The sequence below is a fragment of the Grus americana genome, chromosome 2 (assembly GCF_028858705.1).
Source record: "Grus americana isolate bGruAme1 chromosome 2, bGruAme1.mat, whole genome shotgun sequence".
In the NCBI taxonomy this organism is placed as follows: domain Eukaryota; kingdom Metazoa; phylum Chordata; class Aves; order Gruiformes; family Gruidae; genus Grus; species Grus americana.
This window is the reverse complement of record NC_072853.1, coordinates 165,736,487-165,762,522: the sequence shown is the minus strand read 5'-3', so window position 1 is coordinate 165,762,522 and position 26,036 is coordinate 165,736,487. Positions and strand designations below refer to the sequence as shown.

At 53.3% G+C, this 26,036-nt stretch overlaps 1 protein-coding gene across 2 annotated transcripts; it reads right to left on the bottom strand.

Moving 5' to 3' along the window:
* Positions 1-515: 515 nt before the first annotated feature.
* On the bottom strand, positions 516-25,028 carry ZBTB47 (zinc finger and BTB domain containing 47). Of its 2 annotated transcripts, XM_054817350.1 has the most exons (6): positions 24,497-25,028; positions 12,945-14,318; positions 8,153-8,300; positions 7,444-7,559; positions 6,875-7,019; positions 516-6,718 (listed from the first exon to the last, which is right to left on the bottom strand). In XM_054817350.1, the coding sequence occupies exons 1-6, from the start codon at positions 24,497-24,499 to the stop codon at positions 6,351-6,353; spliced, it is 2,154 nt and encodes a 717-aa protein (XP_054673325.1). In that variant the 5' UTR covers positions 24,500-25,028; the 3' UTR covers positions 516-6,350. The 2 variants fall into 2 exon arrangements, with proteins under 2 accessions (XP_054673325.1, XP_054673324.1); XM_054817349.1 differs by lacking the exon at positions 7,444-7,559.
* Between the last annotated feature and the right edge of the window lie 1,008 nt (positions 25,029-26,036).

Below are 26,036 nucleotides of genomic sequence, written 5' to 3'. Positions count from 1 at the left end.
CAAAATAATACCCTCAAAATGGCATGAAAATTATGGTATTAAAAATCATATCTGGCTGACTCATCTGGCTCAAAATGCAGTTGTGGAGAAAGTAAAACATGTTTGGAAGGAAAGACAATTTGGCATGAGTAAAGGAACCAGAGTCTTGTCCTGGTTTCATTTTAAGGATTTAAAAAGTTACAGGATAATCTCCTTAGAGGACAATCAAATCAGAACACTAATGAAACATTTTCACAAGAAAAATAAATCCAAGGTGACTGGCTGGCACAAAATAGTTAAAAAAAAAAAAAGGCAACAAAAACCTTTGAAACAATCAAATGTGTGAAAAATGCACTGAAAAAAAAAAAAATTCACCTTCTACCCAGATCTGCAGAAATTCCCATGGATGACTCCCAAGACAATTGAAGATCAATCTAGCAAATATAGAATAGCTTGTGGCAGAAGAGATAGATAAATGAAGAAGAAAAACATAATCCATGCATAGAATAGTAATTTTTTAAAAGTCATTTATTGCGGTGGCAGGATACCACCTCCTGCCTGGGACTGGACACCAACACTCCTGCCTGGGATTGGACACCAACACTTTTGCTTCGGCTCTTCTTGCTGGATGTGCAGAATAGAAAACTGTTGACACTCAGTCCTAAAATAGGGTTAATCCTCATCCACCACCACATTGCTTGGCTCTCCTGGGGGAAATCTGGGCCCTTTGAAGTCAAGGAGAATGTTGCTGAGCCTTGATGAGCTGTTAGATAACGGCTTAAGAAGGATCGATTAAGACTGGTTCCCATCCTTGGTCATTCAACTCGCAACTGTCCATCGGGAATACAGTTAATAGGAGCTTAGTGCTCCCACGTTTCACATCCATTATAAAGTTGTAGGAGATGCCACTGCTGGCACAGGACAAGAGACCATAAAAGGAAAAATAAATGTTGTACAAAAGGACCCAGAAGAGCTTGAAGTATCCCATCACTTGAGCAACGAGGGCCAGATCTCAGCACGTGCAAGCCAGCATTGGCCCAAGGAAAGCAGCAAAATAGCGCATCGCCAAGCGAAAGTCTGGCCCCGAGATGTTCACCACCACCTCACCAAGAGGCTGCTCCAGTCCAAAAGCAATCACAGATATGAAATGACAACATGAATACTCAGAGAGGCATCACTCCCTGCTGCTGCTTCGCGTTTTCCTGGTTCAGGTGCACACAGTTCCAGTGGCACTGGTCGCCCGTGGGTACCTTCTCTGGGCAATGCCAGCAGCAGCAGAGTAGGTACATCCGAAGGGTGGGGGAAAATCATCTCTTCTTCCATTAGCTTCCCAATATCAGCTGATGTTATCTGGCGAGGTTCCCACAGCTCCATTTTACATCAATAAAGGCACTGGGTGCTTTTGGATGGGCTCCTTGGTTTCTCCACTGCTTACAGAGGAACTCAGGGAGCCCCAGCTCATAGCTCACACAAATTTCATGGAGCCAGTAGGACACAGGAGCTCAGCCCTCACCAAGCCCCTTCTTCCACCCACTTATCCCCCTTCCCTGAAAAGCTATTTTTGTTTGCCCTACAGCAGTCTCACACACACGCACACACCTCCCACCCAACCCAACAAAAAGGCTATACATGTGATGCAATAGCAGCGGTGAACATGCCATGGGAAGCCCATCCTGCCAGCCTCTGACTCCTCGCACAATTGCCTGAAAAGAGATTTTAAACAAAGAAGAAAAAAAAAAGAAAAAAAAGCAATACTAAGGTAACAAAGAAAGTGGTGGACCTTTAGGTTTTCTTTTATAAAAGACAAATCGTTTATTGATTCAGTCCTTCCACTTGCAACCTCTTTGGTAACAGTCATAACACTTCCAGACTGGGAGAACGCAGTGGAAAGGCCCAATTCTGACCTCTCACCACTTTAAGAGCTCAACGACCCCTGACGTGCATTGGTGAGAGGCCAAAAGCGGGTTTCAAAGCATGGCCAAGGACCTGGCCTCTAGGGACAACCCAAAACAGCCTACTGCGACTCATCTTGCTCGTGGGTGGCCCAGAGAGCTGCCCCAGCACCCCCAGGCAGAAGATGGCTCAGGATGGGGATTCACGTTGGGCCCTTGGTGCCAAGGCTGACTGTGAGCTGTACCCTGGAAGGCAACTTTGATGCACCTCTGGGGACCTCCCGGACATTGGCCAACAGGGCTGTCCACAAAGCAAGACTTGCCCATTCCTGTGGTAGGCAATGACTTGGCCCAGTTGGCCTCATGCTGATGCACTAACCCGACCATCACAGCCTCCCCCTCAACACACCGTCCCAAAGAGAGTAACTGCTGTACTTGGAGTTAAAGATAAACATATATTGATTACACATGGTCATAAAAAAAAGTAATAATAATAATAATAATAATAATACATTTCCTAGAACATTACTTAAGATGCTTCTGAAAAGCATCCAAGCTTCCCCTCCCCTCCCCGCCTTCCCTTATCTATACAGAATAAAGTGCTTCGTTTAGTTTGTTCACACTAGTAGAGCCACCGATACACTCTTAACTTGGCATGTTTGGGCAACCGATACTGAATGCCGTAAAATAATACAAAGCCGAACACCAGGCATGAGAAACTAGTTTTGAGGCAAGTGCTTGGGGTTTCATTCATTTCCTGCAAGTTCCATACTACTGAGGTTGCTCTTACTCGTATTTTTTTCCTTTTTTATTATTATTATTTTCTTCCTTTGCAAGTTCGACCCAACTCCCGTCATGGTTACGTGTCACTAGGCAGGGCTGCGTCTGGGGAAGCTCTCTCCGTCCGTGTGAACAAAGGGCGTCTGTCTGTCCGTCCTTCCCTCTCGACTTCGGGCAAACCAAGAGTTTACTCAGTGGAGTTGTCTAGCAGCGGATGCTCGTCTCTATTGCACTGTCACAGCCGTTCCCACCTGCCGGCCGTCCATCCATCATCACCTTCCCACCGCGCTGGGGTTATGGCTGTGGTCCGAAGGGCCAGCCATGCCTCATGGACACTATGAGGCTAACTGGTCTGTGCTACCAGGCTCCTGGGATATACATAAACCAAAAATGACCCTCCCCACATGACTCCCTCCCTCCCCAGAGTTCAAATGAAGGGGGAAAAGAAAATTCAAACCCGGACAGGTCTGGGGTTAAGCGTGTGGGCAGAGTTGTCAGCTGAACGTTGCATTGCGGTATATTCATGAGCTGCGTAATGGAAATCAAGCCCCTCTCCACCCTCGCGGTCTGCTGAAGAAGGGATGTGAGAGATTAAGGTGCAAGAGTTAAACAAAAAATTTTTTAAAAAAATCAAAATAAAATAATATAAAAAGCTTGAAAACAACAGACCCAACTCCCCCGCCTCCTGCCCCATCTAACCCAACGGGTGCCAACGGGGTCTGACTGGGATGGATGCGGGACGAGACACTGCGGGAGCGACTCGTTTGAGCTCTTAGTACATTAACGAAAACCAGATGTGAAGAGAGACATCGGGGCCAAATAAGGGTGTAGACAAAAGGGCTTGGAAGCCACGTAGGACTCCTGGGAACTGCCCAGGCCTTGGAGAGGGGAGGGAGCAGCAGGGATCTGGTTCTCCAAAGTGCTGTGTGCATGGTCACATCTCAATGTCTCCAAGTGGCTCGCTGGGAGACCCTCTGGGATCAGTTGCTAGGCTTTCCGCTGGGCTTTTAGCCTCAACGAGGAGCTCTCATCTCGCAGTGACATCCAAGTGGGACAGGTCCTCACCAGGAGAGGATGAATTGGGACAGAGTCAGGAAAAGCCACCTCCAGGTACAGGGGAGCACATGTTGGTGTGGCGGTTTGCTTGGGGAGGAGAAGTCTATCAGTCAGGCATGTTGATAGGCTCCATCACAGAAGATCCTACAGGCAAGGTGAGTCCTCCTTGGGGTGCAGTACTCCCATCCCATGTCAAGGCTGTGTGAGGGGAAAGAAATGCTAGGGAGCCCGAGGCGATGGGGTCTTGGAGGCAGCGGAGGAGGAGACAGCATGGACCACTCTACTGAGGCCCTCCAACACCTCCAAGAGTATCAATGAAGGTTTCTCTAAAGCAATCATCTTCCAGTCTGGGTCATGGTCCCTTCAGAAAGCCAATGGCCCCAAGAGCTGAGCACCCACACCCCTTACAGATGTGTGTCTGAGAAGGGTTTGCACCATCCCAATAAACCCCAGGGTCAGGGAGGAAGGACAGCAGAGAAGCCTTTGGTACCCATCTGAGAAGGTCAGTATGGTGAGGCAGCTCTGCCATAGCATCCTCCCTTTGCTCAAAGAAGATGGAGATGAGGGTGAGCTCACTGGTATTGACTGCAGTGCTGGGGGTCCACAGGATCCCAGCCAACACAAGGATGAAAAGCGATTTGTTGCTCCATCATGCTAACATCCACAAGAGCAGCCAGCTTTCCAGAGATGTCAGGCACAGGGAGGCACCACTCAGCAGGAGGGGACACCAGTCACCTAACCCATCACCTCAAACAGCACTCAGGAGAACAGCGGGTGCCATCCTGTCCTGTCCCTGTCAGGATAATGCTCCTGCATGTCCCTGGTCAGCAAACCCCCTAAGCATATAGCTAAATTCTCCCATCTCTGCAGGGACAGCTTCAACGCCTCCCAAGTGCTTTGCTGATTTGGTTCAGGAGATGAAGCAGCAAGACTTCTTGTAGAGCTAGATGTGGCTCACTGTCTCCAACACCCCACTACCACCCAGACTGAGGGGCAAATGAGAAAGGGCTTCTGCAGCCCGCTCAGTGTCCTCTCTTCCTTCTTGCCTACCAACAGTCCTGCTCACCACCTTCTCCATGACCTGACCCATGTCCACAGGCATCTGTAGCGCTGGTCTTGGGAGCAAGGCATTGGCAGCAGCACACCCCATCTCTTGGCCAGAACCTCTCTGCCCATGCTGGATGTTCTGCAGCTCCTGCAGCTCTCCTCGACCCCAAAGGGGACACTTCCTTAGGTGGGGAGACCACACAGCCACAGTCACGTCAATGCACGACACCCCGGGGCAGAGCACAGCAGCAAGAGACCCAGCTTGGATCCCAGTGTCCAACAAAAAGGTAACAGCAAAGCCGTTCTGTTCTCCTCCTCTGCTGGCATGAAGCCAGCCTGAATAAATGAAACCAAAGACCAGTTCAACTTCAACAAACACAATGTGGCCAGAAGAGCACTAACCAACACCGTGGGGCATCACCAAACCAACCACAGCCCTCACTGGTCCCCCCTGGTCCCCCCAAGACAGGGCAGGGCAACGGCTGTCAACCCCATGGGGAGAAGTAAAGCCTGGGAGAGCGACACCAGGCAACAAGCTGGAGTATGGGACATCGTCATCAAGCTGAACATGGTCTTGCTTTAGCTTTAAACCTTGCAATGGGACCCAACCTGGAGCTCACCCATCAGTCAGCCGGGTTGTCAGTCATTCGAATTGTTAAGGCACTATTCTGGGCTGATTCTGCTGAGAAACGGCATCCTGCTCCTCCCTCCTGGGTGGCCGCGGAGCTACCCTCCCACTGGTCCCAAGGCTATCTAAGCTCTCCCAGGGACACCCTGCCAACTCCAGAGCATCCCCAGGAGCCCGGCTCCTGCTGGGATTAGCAGAAAGGGCACCCCAGAGCCCAGCTCCCTTAGGGCACCCCAAAAATGAACTGGCAGCAGGCTGCCAATGCCCCAAGATGTGATGCCGCCAGTGTTTGTGCTTTCGCCTACCGGGGAGGAAAATCCGTCACGCAGAAGGAAGACGCGGCGAGGGCTGCTAACGAGAACGGGCTGACAGCTTTCCAATGGGGACATCTGCTTACTCGCCATGGGCCACCGGGGCTGGCAAACGGGACTGGCGGGGGCTCCTCCGTGGTGCCCACCTCTCAACCTCTTGAACTGAAATGAAGCTGAATTGAAAGACCAGCTTTACAGTACAGGGATTCAAGCACCACTAGCTAGATTTCGGCTTATTATAAATATGGAAGCGCCGGTAGGCATTCATTCGGCTAGCGAGCAGGCACACAATGCCAGCGAACTCAACCCCGGACGGCACAGCATCCTGCTCCTCCAAGCCCTGCCCGCATCCCAGCACGAAGATGAAGCCGATGCGTGGGAAGATGAAACGGAGAGCAACGCCTCTTACCTACACCCCTACAGACGGACGGCGGTTACCCTCCCAACATCCACGCTCTTCGGGGGGGGGGGGGTGTTCGTCCTGCTTCCCCTCCCCGCAGAGCATGACGGGTAAGAAAAAGGAAAAAAAATTCAAAAGAACCCCAAAACGAGGAGGAAGGGGGGGGCAGAGAGCAAGCAAAGCCTTGGCTCCCCAGGGGGAGGCGTTCCCGAAGGGCAGAGCAGTCCGTGCGGGCGCATGGCTGGGGCGGGGGGCACCTAGTTGTTGTTCGAATTTATCCTCCCTGCAGAAAACAGGGGAGGGGGCGGCGGTAGGTGAGGAGGAGGAGGGAGGGTCTGTGGAAGGGGATGAAGCAGCGGCAGGGGCAGTGGGGAGACGCCGGAACCGGGGGGCAGTGGGGCCGGGCTGGCGGCAGGTTGGGGGGCGGCCGTGTCCGAAGCCAAGGGGTTGCTGACGCGGAAACATTTCTCCTTGTGGGCTTTGAGCATGTTGGAGAAGCGGAAGCGCTGACCGCAGACATCGCAGGGGTACGGCTTCTCGCCCGTGTGGGTCCGGCGATGCCGCTTCATGTTGGGGCGGCTGGTGAAGCTCTTCCCGCAGATCTCGCAGATGTAGGGCTTCTCGCCTAACGGTGGGGAAGACAGATGAGAAGCTGGTGGCTGGACCGTTTATTCCCCAAAACCCCATCCTGCCATCCACCCAAAGATGCCACCTCTGTCCCATCGCTCCTGCCCCAGGGTGCCCACCCGCAGGGGCTGGGGGCAGGGCGAGGAGCTCTCACCCGTGTGCGTCTTCATGTGCTCGTCGAAGTATTGCTTCATGTTGAAGTCCTTGCCGCACCACTGGCACATGAACTGCTTGTGGCCGATGTGGATGCTCATGTGGGAGCGCAGCTGGTACTTGTACTGGAAGCGCTCGTTGCAGTTCTGCAGGGGCGAGAGGGGGACGAGCTGCTGCTGAGCACCCAAAACACCCCCCGCTTCCCCCCCGCAAATCACCAGCATGTTGGAGCAGTGCAGAAATCACTTTTTCCCCCGCAAAGGAACCCAAATAAATGGGGTTTTTTTGGACATACCAAGCCAGGTTTGCAGGCTGGATGGGCTTGGGGTGAGATGCAAGGTCCAGGTACTGGAAGGACAGATCCTGGCATTGGACAAGTTTCATCATAAGGTTGGTGGGACCCTCAAACCAGGAGGGGATGCAAAGTTTGGAAAAGCATGGGAGCATCCCTACAGCTGCACTGGCACAAAGCATGGGGGAAGCCCCAAGCAGTGGAAGATCTTTCCACCAAATCAGTATTTTTGTGCCTGTTTGAAAGGACAAGGGGCTGGGCAACACATGGGATCTTACCTCGCATTTAAAAGGCTTTTCCCCAGAGTGCTGGAGCGAATGCACCTTGAGGGACATGCTGCGCTTGAAGGACTTCCCACAGGTCTCGCAGGTGAATGGCATGTCCTTGGTGTGAGCTGGAGAGGAGCAGGGTCAGGCACCTTCCCCGCACCCTGAGCATCCATCTCCCCAAGTTCTGGCTGCCGTTCCCAACACTGGCACCCAACCCAGCAAACTCAAAGTCATCTTGGGAAGATGCATGGCAGCAACATTATGAGGTACTCCCCTTATTTCCTGCCAAAACCCTCTTTTTTTGGATCTCTCTGGTGCATGCAAGCCCCAGGGACCTGACCACCGTTGCCATCTGCAATTTGCTTTTCAAAGCCTGGCGCTGGCACAGTCTGGTCTTCTTTTACAAGGGAAAGATGGTTACACGTCAAATCCTCCTTTGATCTCTTCTGAGGTCTTTTTTTCTGGTTAAATAAAATAAAAGAGATTCCCCAGCACCATGCCTGATTGCTCCAAACCCAGGCACTGACCAGACATTCAGCATTAAATATGGGGCCAAATTTCAAGGCCCCTGTGTTGCCATGAGAAAGCTCACCCAAGAGTAAGCCCAGCCCTAAACTCCCAACACAACAGCGACAAAAAACCACCCTTCATTGCCAAAATGATGGATGAACGGCCCTAATGAGATCTCCCCGCCAGCCCCAGTGCCTCCCGCACTCACCAACCATGTGTTTGCGCACGTGGGCCATGGTGTAGAACTTCTTCTCACAGATCTCACAGGAGAACTTCTTCTCAGCATAGCCATGGACGATCTTGTTGTGCTCATGGAGGGACCAGAGCTTCTTGAACCCCTTCCCACACGTCACGCACTGCAAGAAGAGAGGGAATGGGTAGGGAAGTAGGGGAACGTGCCCAGGCACCACCAGCATTTTGTTTTTGCCAGGCTATCAGCTTCATCCATTGAAAGGGAATGTCACTATGAAACCTACAGCTAAGACATCAAAAATAACAACCAGCAAGTCTGCTATAGACCTTGTCACTTCAAAACCTCCAAACCTCAGATTTCCATTCATTGTATAAGGAAGGGACAATGATTCTCCAGGGAAGGACATGGCATTGCCATCAACGGCTGTGTTAGAACTTGCATAAACAGCAGGTCACGCACCAAGGCCCTATTCCTGACTGGGGATTTTATTCTTATCATAGAATCATTGAATGGTTTGGGTTGGAAAGGACCTTAAAGCCCATCCAGTTCCAACCCCCCTGCCATAGGCAGGGACACCCTCCACTAGCCCAGGTTGCCCAAAGCCCCATCCAACCTGGCCTTGAACACTGCCAGGGATGGGGCATCCACAGCTTCTCTGGGCAACCTGTGCCAGTGCCTCACCACCCTCACAGTAAAGAATTTCTTCCTAACATCTAGTCTAAATCTACCCTTCTTCAGCTTCAGGCCATTCCCCCTTGTCCTATCATTCCATGCCCTTGTAAACAGCCCCTCTCCAGCTTTCCTGTAGGCCCTTTAGGGACTGGAAGGGGCTCTAAGGTCTCCCGGGAGCCTTCTCTTCTCCAGGCTGAACAACCCCAACTCTCTCAGCCTGTCTCCATAGCAGAGGTGCTCCAGCTCTCGGATCATCTCTGTGGCCTCCTCTGGGCTCTAACAAAGAATCCCACCATTTTAATACTTACTTAAACGAGCAGAATGGGAATAAGCCTTTACTTTTATTATATTACTCTGACCCCCATCTTCCTCCTTCCCTCTGCCAGGAAGCTGAAAGACCTGCCTGGCCAGGCAGAGCCATACGGGCACCCCAGCTCAGGCAAGGACCAAGGTCAAGGGCTTGTGTTGAAATGCAGCTCTCAAGCCCAGGGTCAGAGGGTTCATGGACAAAGACACCACACAGGACTTCTCACAGCTGTTTCTTCCAACTTAGCTGTTTCCACAGCAGCCTGATCCAAGGTTAGAGCTGCCCTACGTCAGCGCTGACCCTGAGCACCAGCAGCTAAAGCCCAAGGAGGGGCAGCGAAGAGGTTGCAGAATCTGTTGGTGCACTCAGCGCTGTGACGGCCACCTCCCTTCCCATCACCATTTGTATTAATTGAATTAATAACACATCATTGAATTAATAATCAATTAATACTGGCAAATCATAGAATCACAGAATGGTTTGGGTTGGAAGGGACCTTAAAGATCACCCAGTTCCGACCCCCCTGCCATGGGCAGGGACACCCTCCACTAGACCAGGTTGCCCAAAGCCCCATCCAACCTGGCCCTGAACACTTCCAGGGATGGGGCAGCCACAGCTTCTCTGGACAACCTGTTCCAGTGCCTCACCACCCTCACAGGGAAGAATTTTTTTCCCTATATCTAATCTAAATCTACCCTCTTTTAGTTTAGACCCATGACCTCTTGTCCTGTCACTACACTCCGTGATAAACAGTCCCTCTCCAGCTTTCCTGTAGGCCCCTTTGGGTACTAGAAGGCTGCAATAAAGTCTCCCCAGAGCCTTCTCTTCTCTTCTTCTCTTCATTCTTGCACACAATTAAGCCGTTACATAAAAAAACCCCCAACTGTCTGTACATTAGAGAGCTGCAAAGAATACAGGAACAAGGAGAAGCCCAGCCAGGGCAGTGCAACTTCAGTCTTCAGCAGATATTACGGATACTTTACCACTAAATGAGTTTTCTGAACACATCCGTTAATGAACCAAACCAGAGCCAAAAAGCAGTCCATCAGCACAAGGAGAACAACAAGACATGCAAAGTCTCCTCTGAGAAGTTATGCTAGAGATTTGCTTCAGCTCCAACAAGTTCAGTGTTTCTCAGAAAGTTCCCAGGAAAAGCTCCAACTTTGGTGTGAGATCCATTTGAAGTGTGTGAGATAGTTCAGTGCTCAGGGAAACATGGGAGAGTGAGGTCCACGTGGGGAACCATTGCCAGACCATGGGGACGGTGGGCAGCACCTGGCTGAGGACACTGCCAGAAGCCAAAGGTCACTCTTTCCTCCAAGGGTCAACTCTTTCCCCTTCATTTCTCCATGACTCATCTTCCTCATGGCCAACAGGGATAAAAGTATCCCTTCTCCTCGCAGATGTGTTGAGAAAATAATTCATGCCTCGGAGGCATCTAGCAACAGCACGGCTGAATGGTACCAGTAAGCCTGGGGAGAGATTCCTCCAGCTTCTCCTCCTACCCTGAGGAATAGATGCTCATTGATGGGCTTCAATCAAATTTTACACCAAATGAGGCTGTGATACTGTGGAAAGCACAACATTATGCCATGTAGTCACAGTATTTTTCCATACATATTTACATTTAGGTGCCTGGAGGCAAAATTAGGGTCAGAGGGGCAATCCCAACACTCATCTTCTTCATCTTGCCATGCTTGCGTATCAACATGAGTAGTCCTCTGAGTTTTACTCTTCCTAAGTAAATACTTCCATGGATCAGAACAGTTCTATTTCTGATTTAAGAGACATTTCAGGACAAATTCAGGACCAGAACTTGTTATCAAAGACACATCGATATCCACTTTCTCCACTTAAAATGAAGAAGGCTGCAGGGAAATTTTAAAATTAACAGTTGAGGGAAAGTGGCAGATGTAGGAAAGCCCTTGGGCTGGGACCAAGCACCCTGGAGGGCTGAGCTCTGTGTCCTCAGTGATGTGATGCACAAAAAGCATCACTTGAAAATGTGGAAGTAAGGTCCAAACAAGGGAAAAAAATGAGAAGATAAATTCTGGCAAGGATAAGAGGAAAACCATACTGAAGCTGCCCCCCCCCAAAAAAAAAGAGTTTGAGAAACAACCCAATAAAGCAAAGGACAAATCATTTTTCAGGCGGCGGATGCAGGATGCCTGTTAGGGTGTCCGTGGGGCTGTGGAGGGCGATGGGAAACGATCGCAGGGAGTGAGATGAAGCCTAACACCTAAAGCATTATGGATGAAATTTGGGGACAAAACAGGGAAAGTAAGCAGCAGACCCGAACGAGTTAAGAGGGATGGTCCCCCTTTCCATCCAGCTATAATTCCATGGTATATTGATAAAGTTGTTCAATATTATCAGAGCAAATGGAGTGAATTTGGCTATTTGTAAAATTAAAAATGCTCAATTAAGTGAGAGGTAATGATCCACGTTATCTGTGGAAAAAGGTCACCGCATGGGCAGTTGTGGTTCATCCTATTCAGAAATGACCTGGAAAAGGGATAAAAAGGTGGTGGTGGTGGGGAAGCAATGAGGTGACAGCCCCATGTTATCCATCAGAAAAGCAGAAGAGCCTGAAGACATGTTCTGGGAAAACCCATTTTTAATTGCACAGGCTGTGTCAGAGCCACAGCCACCACCACACAGGTATCGGAGCTGCACTTGCCCAATTCTGGGGAAAAGCATCCAAAAAAAAGCACCCTCAGCACTGTGAATCTTTCAGGAAGATGCACCAAAGGATTGATGCAGGCAGCGGCTCCTTCAACCGCTCAAGCCAAGACCGCTCCTGCCTCCGTATTCCCTGCACACCCCAACGCCGAGATCCGCTTCATCACTCATTTTATTTGGGGTGCCATCGGCGAAGGGCTCCAGCAGCACCTGGGTTGTGTTACCTTCATCTAGGGAAGCTTCAAGATCATTTAAAATCCGGTCGCTGGCGATAAGGATGATGGGTGAAGCTCTCCAGTTGTTATTTTTTCTAATTAGTAGTGGCAGCGTCACGCAAAACAGCTCATTGGGGACTAGGAGATGGGTTGGAGGGGTCTGCAGGAACGCACATGTTTGCTGCTCTGATGGGACGCCTACCTATCCCCCCAAAATTGCACTGTTTCACTGGAGTCCATTCGCAAATGTAGACGAGGATCTCGTTAGCGTTAGGCAAAGGACACATTGAGCCTGAGCCACGCATGGATGTTGAATGCGTTCGGAAATTTGCTAATACGCGAGCTAAAGAGCACGAAAGGCAGTTAAAACCATTTTAACTCGTGTCAGCAAATCTTTGAATTAAGCTAAATTGGTTTCAGCCTGGGTGGGAATGGCTGGAGCGTGTCACCATCAGAGGCTCACAATGTCTTATCCAGATTAACTGAATGAACTCAAAGAAAAATTACTCCTCAAAAATTACTCCATGTTTCCACCCAGCCAGCCAAGGTGAACCCACAGTTCGCCAGCACAAATCCTCTGGTCCCACGCCACCGTGGGACCCTCCTGACCCTGAGTATGAGTCACGGGTAAAGCAAGGTTCCCTCCCATCTGCACGTGCCACCCACAACATCAAAAACACTATTTCAGCATGAGCACATCCCATGGTGTAGCTGAGTGGAATGTCCTCCATGGTGGGTGAGATGTCCCTCCCGCATTGGGATGTCCCATTATGGTGGGATGCTCCTCCTTTGGTGGGATGTCCCCACCTTGGTGCCATGTCCATCCCCAGTGGGATGCCCCACCTCTTGGTGGGATGTTCCCCTCTTGGTGGGATGTCCATCCCCAGTGGGATGTCCATCCCCTGGTGGGACGTCCCCGGGGCTGGCTCACCTGAATGTTCTTCTCACAGTCGGTCTGGTGGTGCAGCAGCAGCTCGCTCTCGAGCAGGAAGCGTTTGCCACACTTGTCGCAGATCTGCATGCGGCTGTGCGTGACATTCATGTGCTTCTCCAGGTACCAGCGGTTGTTGAAGACCCGGGGGCACTTCTTGCATGGGTAATGCTGCTTCTCCTCCAGCTTCACCTTCTGGCCCAAACCGTCCTGCTCCTTTTTCCTCTTCCTCCCTCGCTGGCCTTCCTCTTCCTCCTCCTCCTCCTCTTCCACCTTGGCTATCTCCTGCGACCTGGTTGCCATGGCAGGTTTGGTGGCTTTGGAAGCCCGGCTGCCTCTGCGGGGCTGCCCACCCTTTTCCCTTTTCACCTCTGACACGTCTTCATCATCATCGTCATCGTCCTCTTCTTCTGTTGTCTCCTCCAGGTCTTCCTCCTCGCTGTGCTCCTCCTCCTCCTCCTCCTCCCCCACCTCTGCATCCTCCTCCTCTTCTTCCTCCTCCTCCCCTTCCTCATTCTCCTCCTCCCCATCCTCCTCTGCATCGCGCCCATCACCATCAGGCCGCCCCATCACAGCCGCCTCGCTGGCAGCCGCCTTCCCCTCTGTGCCCTTGGAGACGTTGAGGGTCTGGTTGTTGAGGTTCACCTCCACGATGATCTGCTCCCGGTTGTATGAGCTCTGGCTGTCCAAGTCCTCCTCAGACTCTTCACCTTCTATCTTACAGACGGCACCCGGACCACCATCCTTCTCCTCCTTGTAGTACTGCTTGGCTGGACCAGGGGGAAGCGTCCCACCACCTGCTCCATCCTCCACCCGCACCGAGTAGGGGTCGTTGCCCTCCCGGGTGTAGATCTTGGGATTGGGGGCGTCTACCTCCTGCTTGATCTCACAGTAGTAGGGTGGGGGTCCAGCACAGCCCTCAGCGGGCAGAGCCATGTCGGTGGCCAGGCTGAGCGAGCGGGTGTCGAGGAGGTCCTGGCAGGAGGAGGCGATGTTGTTCATCTGCAGCACGGCAGCCGCGTTCAGCACGTCCTGCACATTGCAAGAGTTGACGAGGAGCTTGGAGGTGTAGATGAAGTTGAGGATCTGCTGGAGGCCCTGTGAGGTGAGGGCCTCCAGCGAGAGCTCCACGCGCTGCAGCTGCTTGTTTTGGGTGAAGAGGGAGTGGAAGAACTGGCTGTAGGCTGCCAGGACCCCCTTGTGCGCCGGGAAGATGCTCTTGTGCTGCACCAGCACGATGTCCACGTCGCACAGGTCCGGCTGAAAGAGGCGCTGCTCATTCAGTCTGTCCATCAAACACGTGAAGTGGAGGGCTACATCCTCCACCAGGGAGTACTCAGCCGAAGGGTAGTCAGTCGTTTTTTCGACTATCAGCTGTGGGGAGGAAGGAAATAAAACCATTCAGGAGGGCTCTTTCCCCATGAAAACACCTGCCCAGCCATGCCACCCGTCCCTGTCCATGCGTCCCAAGTCAGAGAAGCCAAGTGAGAAGCTCCACCACCAGCCCCAGGTTGGAGACGTCAACCAAAAAGCTCCACCACCAGCCCCAGCTTGGAGACGCCAACCAAAAAGCTCCACTACCAGCCCCAGCTTGGAGATGCCAACCAAAAAGCTCCACTACCAGCCCCAGCTTGGAGATGCCAACCAAAAAGCTCCACCACCAGCTTGAGTCCAGGAGACTCAACCAAGGAGGAGAAAGCCCAATGAAAAGACAGGTCAAGGCCATACAAGCACCTACTGACATCCCTACAGCCTGGGTAGGAGGCACCATGGCCACCCCACCATCAAGGAGGTCCAAAGCCTGGCTCAGCTGTCCACGCTCGTGCAAAGGAGATGTCACACAGGTAAGGGGGTGCTTTAACCTCCTGAACCAGATGGAGACCCCAGGGGGACATTTGCTCCACACAGGAAGCCAATTTTAGGCACCAGCTGAGATTTAACCTCCTAAATGGAAGGAAATTAGGATTTTAAACCTCCCTGCTTCTACAAGATAATTACATAAAACACAATATCCTCTAACATTTGCCGAATTACACCACGTGCTCTGTGTCACGTTAGCAGCTGTCTCGCTAGCTGGATTCACTGGGATGATTTATGCGCTTTTTTAATGTCCATTTTTAAATCACCTGGGGAAAGGCACTACCAGGAAAAATTCAAATCGGGGAGCAGCATCCCAAGGTCGGGAAATGCTGAGACTGCCAGCACTTCCCAGGCTGTGTTTGATGGATATTTAATTTAGCTCATGTATTTTGCGTGGTGTAGACCACCCCTGGATGTTCATCACCTCTCCTGGGGATACCTGAGCCCCAGGATGGGTTTGCCAGCTGCATCCCAAATGCAAGGGATACCCCACACCCTAAAATCTATGCCCTGTATTAAAAGCAGGTGGGATATTCCCTTTCCAGCTGCTTCCCTTTGGATTTCCGTGCTCAGCGCCCAATTCATGGATGAGGATGGATCCAGCCGTGCTAATGCCCTCTTTCCCCACCGTTGCAGGATGTGACCAAGGACATGGTGCAGAGCGGTGGTGGAGATGGAGGGTTCAACCTGCTGGGTTTATCCTGCACCTCCTGCTCCAAAAAGAGTTTCTCAGCTCCCATTTTTTTCTGGGACAAACGACAGCTCTTGATCAACACATGAATTCCAGCAAGACACGTTTTGTTTGTCTTTTTTTTTTTTTTTTTTTTTTAGCCAAAGGCAACAGCACACACAGACAAAAATGTTTAAATAATAAAAAAAGGGTGTTTTCTTCTCTGTTTTCTCAACAAGCAAAAAAAAAACCCTTCCCCCTCCCTGCCAAAATTTTTCATTTTCACTGAATTTCTGCTCTGCAACCAACCCGCCCAACCAATGGGGTCACCAGCATCGCATGGTCACCCGGGGAAAACTGGGGAAAACCAGCTCTGCTCCAAACTCTTGGCTCTGCAGCCTGGAGCGGGGCAAAGAGGCAGTAGAAGTTTTATATATATTTATATATATATTTTAATGTAATTTTTATATTTTATATATTCATTTATATATATTCAAACTCTTTATATATACAAATATATAAATACATAGAGATATAAATAAATAAACACTCTTTTTTTATATATATATATATTTTTGTTATAAAATGCTGCATCCCAGCTGGAACATCCATCCACCCCCCCATTTTCTAAGCCTCGCGACTGCCAAGGACATTTCGACGAGAGGAACTTGGATGGCTCAGCCCCCTCAAGCGCCTAGAAAATAAATAATAATATAATAAATATCGAACGCCGAAGAGACAGCAAGCTTTCAGCAGAGCAGTTTGCTGCTTGCCAGGGACTCTCCTGCTTTGCTTTTGCTATGAAAAAAAAAATTTAATTCAGGTTTTTCCTCCTGGGATCCATCTCATCTCCATATAGGATGCCGCAAACCCGGCACGGCCACAGCCACGGAGAAATGGGTTCAAAATAGGCAGAATTGGGTCCGCCGGGCGGCATTGCCTCTGCACAGCCCAGCCTGGAAAACAAAAGCTGGCGCTTTTTAATTGTTTTTTTTCTCCGGATCGAGGATTTTTGGCAAAAGGGGCTGACCCCTCACCCAGCGCCGGGGCTTGCCAGGCGGCTCTAATCAGTCCCAGCAGCGGCGAGGACAATGCGTGTCTTGGCTGCATCCCGTTGGTGACTTCAGCCCGGGCTTGTCAGCGGGAGGTTTTTGCTCTTTACTGCTATCAGATGCTTTTCGTGAGCTCGCCTGGAGCCAGAGCTCCAGCCAAGACGAGAGGCGCCTGCCGGGGTGAGATCCCAAGAAAGACCCCAATTTGCCCCAAAATACCCCTCCGGCAGCTCTCGTCCCTCAACTCTATCAGAGTGGAAAAGCCCAATTAATTGGGATTAATGGGAGAGCTAAACCCATCACCCATTCCCCTGGGAAAACACAAATATTTTACATATATATATATTTTTAAAAATATGTTTTTAAAAATATATATATATTAAAAAAAATATTTTTTTTAAATAAAAATCAGAGTTTTGCTCTTTTCCATCATCACTGCCTTGGCCCACCGCATCGGTTTAGTCCCACAAGCAGCTCCACACGGCACCGCATCCCATCTCCATCCCACACCTGGGCTTGGGGCGCTCGCTGGGTGCCCCCGGCCATCAAACCGGAGCAAACCCCAAAACCGCCACGCACCGCTGACCTCCAGGGCAGGGCCTCAGCACCGTCTGCACCAAAAAAAAAAAAAAAAAAAACCCGTAAAAATTATTCGAAAGCAGCGTGGCTGCAAAGTCCCCACCCCGAGGGGATGGCGGTGCGTCCAGACAGCCCTCCCCGCCCTGACGCTGCCCTCCAGCTCTATTTTAAGAGCGTTTCCAAGCGTCGCTGCCAAAGCCCCGTCCCGAAACGGCCGGCGGGGTGGGAAGGCGGCCGGAGGACGGGGAGGATGCTCGAGGCGAGGGGAGACCAAGCGATGCGGGTCAGTTGAGCCTCGACGGCGGGGGATGCGAGGAAGATAAGGGTGATACAGGAACGATGGCCGAAGGAGATGCTGATGCTCACCGGACCAGGGCAGCCTCTCCCTGGAGGAGCCACCAAAAATCCAGCTGTAGGAGATGAAGCCCGAGGACAACCCCACTCCCCTTCCACCCGCATCCCACCCGCGTGCCTCAGTTTCCCACACCAACACCTGATTGCCTCCCTTGAAAGGAGGCTGCTGCTGGATGTAAATCGCTGTGCTAAGCCAAAATGCTATTTATCTTAGGAGGTATAAAAAGTCAGATCCCTAAATGCTCCAGCAGCGCTAAAACCCCCCGAGGGACCAGCAGGTCGGGTCACCCTGGATATATTGAAATACTCGAATCCGCAGCCCCCCAGAAGACCACCTCTGACATTCACCGACCTCTTTATTTATTTATAACCACATCTATCACCTTCGTCACCAGAGCACTGAGGACCACGAGTACCCCTCTCCTGTATTAGCAGAAGGATGGGGATTTTGGGGCACAAAAAGCACATTTAGGTGGCCACAAGCCCACGCTTCACACAGAGCAGAGCGGTTAGAGCAGCTGCCCGCAACCCAGTTTCTGTCGGGCACAAAATTGGGGCATTTCCTTCAAATTTTTTAACCCCAAAACTCCCACAAAAAGCAGCAATCTGTTTTTCCGTATCATTTGCAACCACCAAAACATTTACCGTTGACCTTCAGTATTAAATTGCGTTAAGGAAAAGTGCTTTAATAAGTAGCTGAATACGACGTCTGCACTTGCTCCTCTACGAAACCCCTCACGTCCTATTCTCAGTTTGAACACCGCTGCGTTTCAGGGAGAAAGAACTTAGTCAAAACTGCTTAAGGCCACAACTTGACTTTCGCTAAAGAAAGAAACAGCATTAAAACCTCTATTTTTACAGATTAATTCAAATGATACAAAGGCGTACCGCTAGACATCCCAAAGACACCCGCGCTTCAGGTTTTAATCCTCAATCCCCTATAATTTGCCCTCTGCTTTCAAGACCCTCGGATGAGACCTTCAGCATTTTCTCTGTACTTTAGAGCCCATATAGCTTTGGGGTTTTAAGGATGGCGCGATGCTCGCATCTTCCCGTGGCTCCCAAAGCCGCGATGCACCAGGATGAAGCCGCCCCAGAACCAGCAGCACTCCCCAGACCGTTATACATCCCATACATCGCCAAAACCCCCAAACCCACCCATTTTTGGACCGCGGCCACGCATGGAAACCCGGCAGCGGGTTAAAACACATCCCAACGCATCGGTCCCTCGCCTATCACCTACCTTCACCGCTCCTCTTGCCCATCGCCCCCCTCCCCGGGACCTCTCCCACAGGCAGGCGCTTCGCCCTCCCACAGCACCGGACCGTGCCGGGGAGGGGGGGGGTTCGTTCGCTTCTGCGACGGGTGTTTTTATTTAATTAGGGGAGGTTTGTCCGGAAAAACAAGCAGGAAGGGAAAACAATAGCTCGGCCGCAGCCCCGCCTGGCGAGGCGCCGGCCGACACAGCCCCAAGCGCCCACCGCCGGCATCCTGCCCGCCGGGATGCTGCCAGGGCTGGACCAGGCGCTCGGCGGGGATGGTCCTGTCCCAGCTCTGGAGGCTGGGGATGGCCACGTCCTTTAGGATAGCGGTGACACCAGCTAAAGCGGTGATTTTTCCCCTATGTGCTGTCTAAAATAGAGCCATAGGCAGGCGTCAGGAAGCGAGGGGAAGGGGCTCAGCAATGCTCCCAGAGCCTGTCCCATCCCGGGGTATCAGGCACCCCAAAAACCACCTCCCAGCCTCTATGCAAGTGAAGAACAGCATTAGCCCAGCTGGGGGACAGTCAGATGCTTCCCAGGGTTTTTTCTTTTTTTTTTCCTCCTCTTTGGTTGTTTTTTTGTTTTGTTTTTTGGGTGGGTTTTTTTAATAGCATCCAGCATTTACAGGCTTTGGCTCAAAGATGCTTTTCCAGGGAGCAGCCTGGGAAGCCTGCGGCAGCGCCAGGCCCAGCAGGACCATCCTCAGCACAAGGGAACGGGGACAAATCCTTCCCCCATTCCTGTTCCCCTCAATTCCAGGAGCCGCCGCTGCAAAGGGGGGAAAAGATTCATTCAGGCTTTTCTTGCAAGTGCCACGGCTGCCTGTGGCTTGGGGAGAGCGGAGCGACGAGGTGGGATGAGCAACACAAGGATTCGTCCCGTCGGGAGCGGGCACTGGCTTCCCAGCAGCGCAGCGCACAGAGGGTTAACAGCTGGTTGCTTTCTTATTTATTTTATGGTTTTTTTGATTTTTTTAAACCCCGCCAGCCGCTCTGGGCATCGTTCTCCTTTTCTTTCACACACAGCTGCAAAGCCACAATGACGCTTTGCAAGGACGGACAGACGGGCCAACCCCACTGTCACCTCCCCATCCCCAAACCAGTGAGGTGACGGTGAGAGGCTGCTCCCAGGGGACGCCACCACTACCGTGATGGCATCGCGGACACTGTCCTTCTGTTCCACCAAGGGCAACACCGAAGGGCAACGGCGAAGGGCATCGCCAAGCCCTGAGATCTGCTCGGTAACCTCGGCGTCCATCCCGACACGTGCGAAGGCGAGCACCGTCCCCTGCGCAAATGCAGCATCCCTGCTGCAACAATACTGAGGCTTCAGCCCGGCGCCGCATAATTTTCAGCCCAGAGCAAGCCCAAATCCCTCCGTTCTGGTGGAAAAGTGGAGGCACCGAAGCCGGGCTGGATGCACCCATCCCTCTGTCCCCATCCCCTTGGTCAGGGCCGAAAGGGGTTTCGTTGGGCGCAGCTCAGGCCAGACCCCACACACGGTGCAAAAGCTCTCTGGGAAATTCAAGATCTGCGCCAAGCCCGCAGCAAGGTCTGGGGTTAAACCCCGATGGATGCTGCTGGATTTCGGCAGAGCCGGCATCCTCCTGGCAAACGCCGAGCGCAGCCAGGACAGCCGAGCCACGGGGTCCCCGCCAGCGCCTGGCACAGGTAGTGACACCCGGCTGATGGAGATGTCCCCGAGCTGCCACCCTGGCACGGGAGCGGGCAGCGGGACAGGATGCTGCCCTCCTGTCTGCGGGATGCAGGACGTCCCGCAGAGTCACTGCTGGGGTGGAAGAGCCCGGGGTAGACACACACACACACATGCGCGCGCGCATGCAAAGCCGCTGTCCCCCTCCCTCCCCTGCCCGAGAAAAACAAGCGGAGGAAAGATTGAGGGAGGAAACGAGGACAAAACCCAACGCTGACCTCCCCAGCCGGGCCGTCGGCCAAACGGCTGCGCCAGGGGCCAGCTCCGGACCGCTGCCCAGCCCGACGTGAGCCGCGCGAGGCCAGGAAGGAGGCGAGAGCATCATCCTCTGGGGACCCTATGGGTGTCCCCAGTGCCACCGAGGGAGGGGATGGATGGACGTAGCGGGGCAGGCGGTGCGCCGAGCCCCCCGTGGCTCAGAGGATACCCAGGGACCCCAAATTCAGTGCAGGGAGCGTGGACGCGTGCACCGCTTGTGCACAGCCTGAAGCCATCGTGTCCCCGAGCCAGCCCCACACCCACGCACTCCCACGCAATGGCTGGGAAGAGGCTGAGATCCCCGGAAAGCAAGGAGGATGGATGCACCACGCGCTTCCCACGCGCTCCTGACTTAGGCTGGCGCCAGACGGCAGCATCCCCCTGCCCGGCAGCATGGTGCCCACCCCTGGGGAAGCCACCGTGACCAGCGAGATGGGATATGACATCTCCAAGGTTTGCCCCACACCCAGCTCCCATCAGACCCTAAACCCACAGTGTTTTCTAACCCAAATCCAGACCATAAAATTGCTAGAGAGGTCCAAGGTTGAGCCTCTCCCAGCATCCCGGGCAAGGCTTTCCATCCCAGAACATCCTCCCCAAACCCTGGCACTGACCCCAGGGATGATCCCCAGCTCCATCCTACGCCCAGCCTTGACTGGGGCTCTCTGGGAAACACCAGCCGTGCTCCTCTGGTCCAGCCATCCTCCCTGCCCAAGACTTTAACATTTTTACGAACGTGCATTAAAATGGTTTATTTTTATCACGGCAGTCCAGCAAATTCAGCAGCTGGGGGAGCAGAGCTTTAACTCAGACGGGGTGTTAGCAGCCCTGGCTCCAGGCAAAAGATATAATCATTAAAATAATAATAATAAAAAAGACAATTTATTGTAATTAAGTCCTCTACCCATCCTATCTGCACTGCCGTGGCCAGTCTTTCCCCATATCCAAAATCAACCCGCGTTTCACCATCAAGAAGAGGCACCTGAAGCACCACGGTTGGCTGAAGAGGGGACAGCAGCCCCAAAGGACACGGGGACAAGTCCCCAGACACGGGAAACCCAACGGCGCCAGCCCTGCCCTGCAAATACCGCTGCAGCAACGCAACGCGTTTCCTTTAGAAATAAGAGAGGAAAAATTAGGGGCAGGTGGCACAGAGCCTGGTCCTCCCCACCGGCATCCGCTCCTCCAGCCTTCCAGGGACCACAGAGCCCGTGGGATGGCAGGGGACACCTAGGGTGCAAACCACGTCGGGGACCTGGGGATCCCCTTTTTCGGGGCCACTCAAACATGGCAGCAAAATAAAAACTTCACCTCTTGCTCTTGCCAGAGAGCACTTTGTCACGGCCATTGCCACGTCCCCATCTAAAACGGCTTAAACGCAGCAGCGCGGGAGAGCCCTTATTTTTCTCCTCCAGCCGGAACGAGGAGGGAAGATGGGGAAATCAGCGATTCCCCCGAAACCTTCAAAGACCCTCTGATGTTTTGACACATTCGGTTCATCCGCAAAAGGTTTCTCCCTATTTTTCCTTAAGCAAAAAAACCTGCATCTTAAAAATAACCAATATTTAATCAACTCGCAGGCAACCTCCTGCTTCTCCCTCCCTTTTACAAAGAAGACATCTCCAAAGGCAGCAGCGGGTTATTTTTATGAAGGGGGTGACATGCCTCTCCTCCAGACGCGAGACAGAAATACAAGGCCGTTTATCTCGCCCGACTCCGGCGTTTGCCTGGTAATAACCTAACGCGCCGTTAATTCCTCGCGGGGAGAACAAAGCTCCACCGTGAAGCCAAGCCGGGCGGCGAAGGGGATCCTCCGGATGCCCCGGCAAAGCCCTGGAGCAGCGTTTAGCCCAGCCAGCATCCTTGGGGAAACTCCCTTGTCAGAGCCGAAACGTTTGCACCCAGCCAGGTTTCACCACAGATCCAGAAAAAAAAAAAAAAAAAAAAAATAATAAATCCCTTAATATCTTTCCAAGGAGGATTTCTGCTCCATAAAGCAAATTTTCCTCTGGTTCTTGCTGAGGCCAGATGTGGAGGAAAGGTTTTATTCCCAACTTTTCCCCTTCTTCCTCACAGGGCTGCTCGCCTGGGTGGGCTCCGGGTATCCGCATCCCCACCTCAAGGCACGAAAAGCTCCTAAAAACCGTCCCGGTGCCTCCCCCGGTCCATCAGCATCTCCCTCTGGAGGGGATGCAGGGGCGGTTTCAGCAGCCGATTTCACGCCAGCAGGAATTTCGCAGGCCGAGCGCGGCCGGCTGGCAGGAACCCCAACCTGGCTCCGGTTATCCCTGATACGGGGGTCAGGGGGTGCCAAGCCCCAGCCCGGCATTCCAGCCGTCGTCTCCTGCCAGCGCCAGGTCAACGTCGTTTCTTTATTTTTCCCAAAGCTTGCGCTTTCTTCCCTTTTCCAAAAAAGCTGCTCGAACGCCTCCCGGGGTGTTATTACGGGCACGGAGCCATCGCCGGGGCAATCACAACCCCGCACTTTTAGGGATGGTGGGAGGCACCAGGGTACCGGGAACCGCAGTCCCTGGGCATGGCACATCCCAAGGGATTTCCCGTGCATCTTCCCGGCTCAGGCCTGCTCTCTGCAAGTCAAACTAACCCCCCCCACACCCCCCCAAAAATAAAAAAGTCCACCGGCCGCTAAAATAGGTCACTGCCGCAGGCTGCAAGGCTCTGGGTGCAACCCGCTGCCCTCCGTTGTTGTTGTTGTTGTTATTATTATTATTATTATTATTATTATTATTATTCTTTTTTAAGAGCACGCACGGAAAAATCCCTTCGCAAACCCGAAGCGGGGTGGGATGCTGTACCCCCTCCGTGCCACGCTCACGGCCTCGCTCCTCCGGGGTGTGGGGGTGAGCCGAGCATCCCCCAGATGCCCCTGGGAAAACGGGGGCCCCTTGGCAGGGCAGGAGCGATCTGGGGGGGGGGGGGGGGTGGAAGGAATTAGCAAAATGAAGGAGTCATCCGGGGAACAAAAAGGGCCGAGGAAGCGGCAGGCTGCTCCTGCAACGCCAGCAAATCCTCCGGCCTGGGCGACGGGGCGGCTCGAAAAGTTTCCCCCCCCCCAAATTTTCCTAGTGACCCCCGAGCGGGAGCCCTGAGGTGGGCTGGGGGCCAGGGCGAGCGGTCCTCAAAACCTTGGGGGTGCTGGGCCGGACGTGTGTCCCGTCCCCCCCCCAGCAGGCCCCGCTGCACACCCCCTCCGCATCCCCCCCCCCCCCCCCCAAGCAGCCCTATCACCCCTCAAGGCACCCCAGGGGCCAGGGCGAGCCCTGCCCCCCCGTACCAAAAGAGGCCTGTACACGGAGGGGGGATCGGAGGGGGGATGGGGGGGCGTTTTTATGCCATTTTGACCAAACGCAAAACCGTTTCCCTCCTGCCCAACAAGGAAGGGGGCGTCCACGCAACAACACCCCCCCCCCCGCGCCAAATCAGCTTGCAGTGAAACACCGGCCCATTGCACGGGTGGGTTGCGCTGGTTGTAAACCCCCCCACACACACACCCCCCCCCCAACGCCCCGCCGCCGCCCCCCCCGCGCGCCCCCCCCCCTCCGCCGCGCGCCCCCCGCCCTCCCCGCGCGAGGATGCAGCACGCCGCCGGCTCGCCCATGCAAACCCCCCCCCCCCCCCGCCACCTCCACCGCCCTTATTGCAAGGATTTGGGCAAGTTTCGGAGGCCTTTGCAAAGTCAGCAAAGCCCCGGGAGCGCGAGGAAGCAGGGAAGGGGGGGGGCGGGAAAGGGGAAAAATAAAAAAAGACGAGAAAAAGGAAAAGGGGGGGGGTTACAAGCACTACCATTTTGATGCAAAGGTCTCCGCGCAAAGGAGTCCCGGTCCTCCTCCGCTTGCCTGGGGTTTTTGCTCTCCATGAAAAAAAAAGAAATGTTGGGTTGGGTGGTTTGCTGGGTTGGTTGCTTTTTTTTTTTTCTCTCTCCTTTTTTTTTTTTTTGGCTGGCTTTTTTGCCTTTTTTTTTTTTTTTTTCCCTTTTGGAAGAGGAGAGGAGGGGGGAGAGAGGAAATTACCGCGCCGCCGCTGCCAGCCCTGCTTGCATCCCCGTCCCTCTTTTCCTTTTTTTTTTTTCCTGTTTTTTTCTTTTTTTTTCCTCTCCCCTCCTTTTTTTTTCTTTTTTTTTCTTTTTTTTTCCTTTTTTTTTCCTTTTTTTTTTTCCCTCTCCTCCTTCTCCTCTTCACCTCATCCTGCCCATCGCCATGTTAGCCCCTTTTAGGAAGACGGAGGAATGCGGAGCGGCGGCGGCTCCGGCTGCCAAGAGCCCCAGGGCCGCTGATTGGAGCCGCCGCATCAGATGGGGCCGCGGCTGCCCCTTTAAAGGGACAGGCTCCCGCCGCCGCCACACCGCCCACGCGTGGCCCGCCCCACGCACGACACCCCCCCACACACACACACCCCCCCACACTCCTCTCCCTTGCACCCCATCCCCGGGTTACAGCCGCCTCTTGAGGTACAGCATCCCCCCCCAGCCCCGGGAGTATCCTCTGTACCCCACCCGGGGAAACTGAGGCACATGGAGAGACCCACTCACACCCCACCCCAAAAAAAAGAAAAAAAAAGGCTTTTTGGGGCATAAAAACCCAATTTGGGGAGTGGTGGGGTAACATCGGTTTTATTAAAAAAGGGGATTTTTGGAGCGCTCTCCCATTGTGGGGAGGAAATGGGGATCCCCCATGGACAGAGGCCGATTGGGAGGGAGGGGGAGTTTAAAGGCACATTTGGGTTTAGGAGGGGGGTTTGGTGGGTGGCCATGCTGGGGGTCCCCCCAAACCCCTCCCGGGCCCCAGGATGTGAAGCGCGGGGCACAGCCAGCCCCCAACCCCCCCCCCCCCCCAAAATAACGCAGGGCTTTATTATTTTGCCCCCAGCTCTGCTTGTGTCTCCCCGATGCCGAGCAGGGGTCGGTTTTAGCATCCCAATGCCCCCCAGCCTCGTCTGGGAGCCGGGTGCCCCCCAAAACGTTCATGCTGGGGACCGAGGGGGCAAAGCTGGAGCAGCCCCAGGGGGTCCAGGGGGGCACCACGCAGGGTCCCACTGTGCTCCCGTGCCTCCGAGCGGGACAGGCTCTTCCTGCCGGCGCTGGGCTCCACCAGGGCAGGAGAAGACCCATGAGGTGCCCAACCGAGGCTCATCGGGACGGTGACGACCTCCGAGACCCACTTCTGCCCCCACCATTCGCGCAGACACCAATATGTCAAGGGCAAACGAATTCCTTTCTACCGCCCCAAAAGCACAAAGGCTCCAAAGGCCACGGCCAGCGGGGCTGGGGGTGTCCCCGGAACCCGCAGGCTGCTCCATCTTCATCCCACCTTCCCGACTCTTTTCC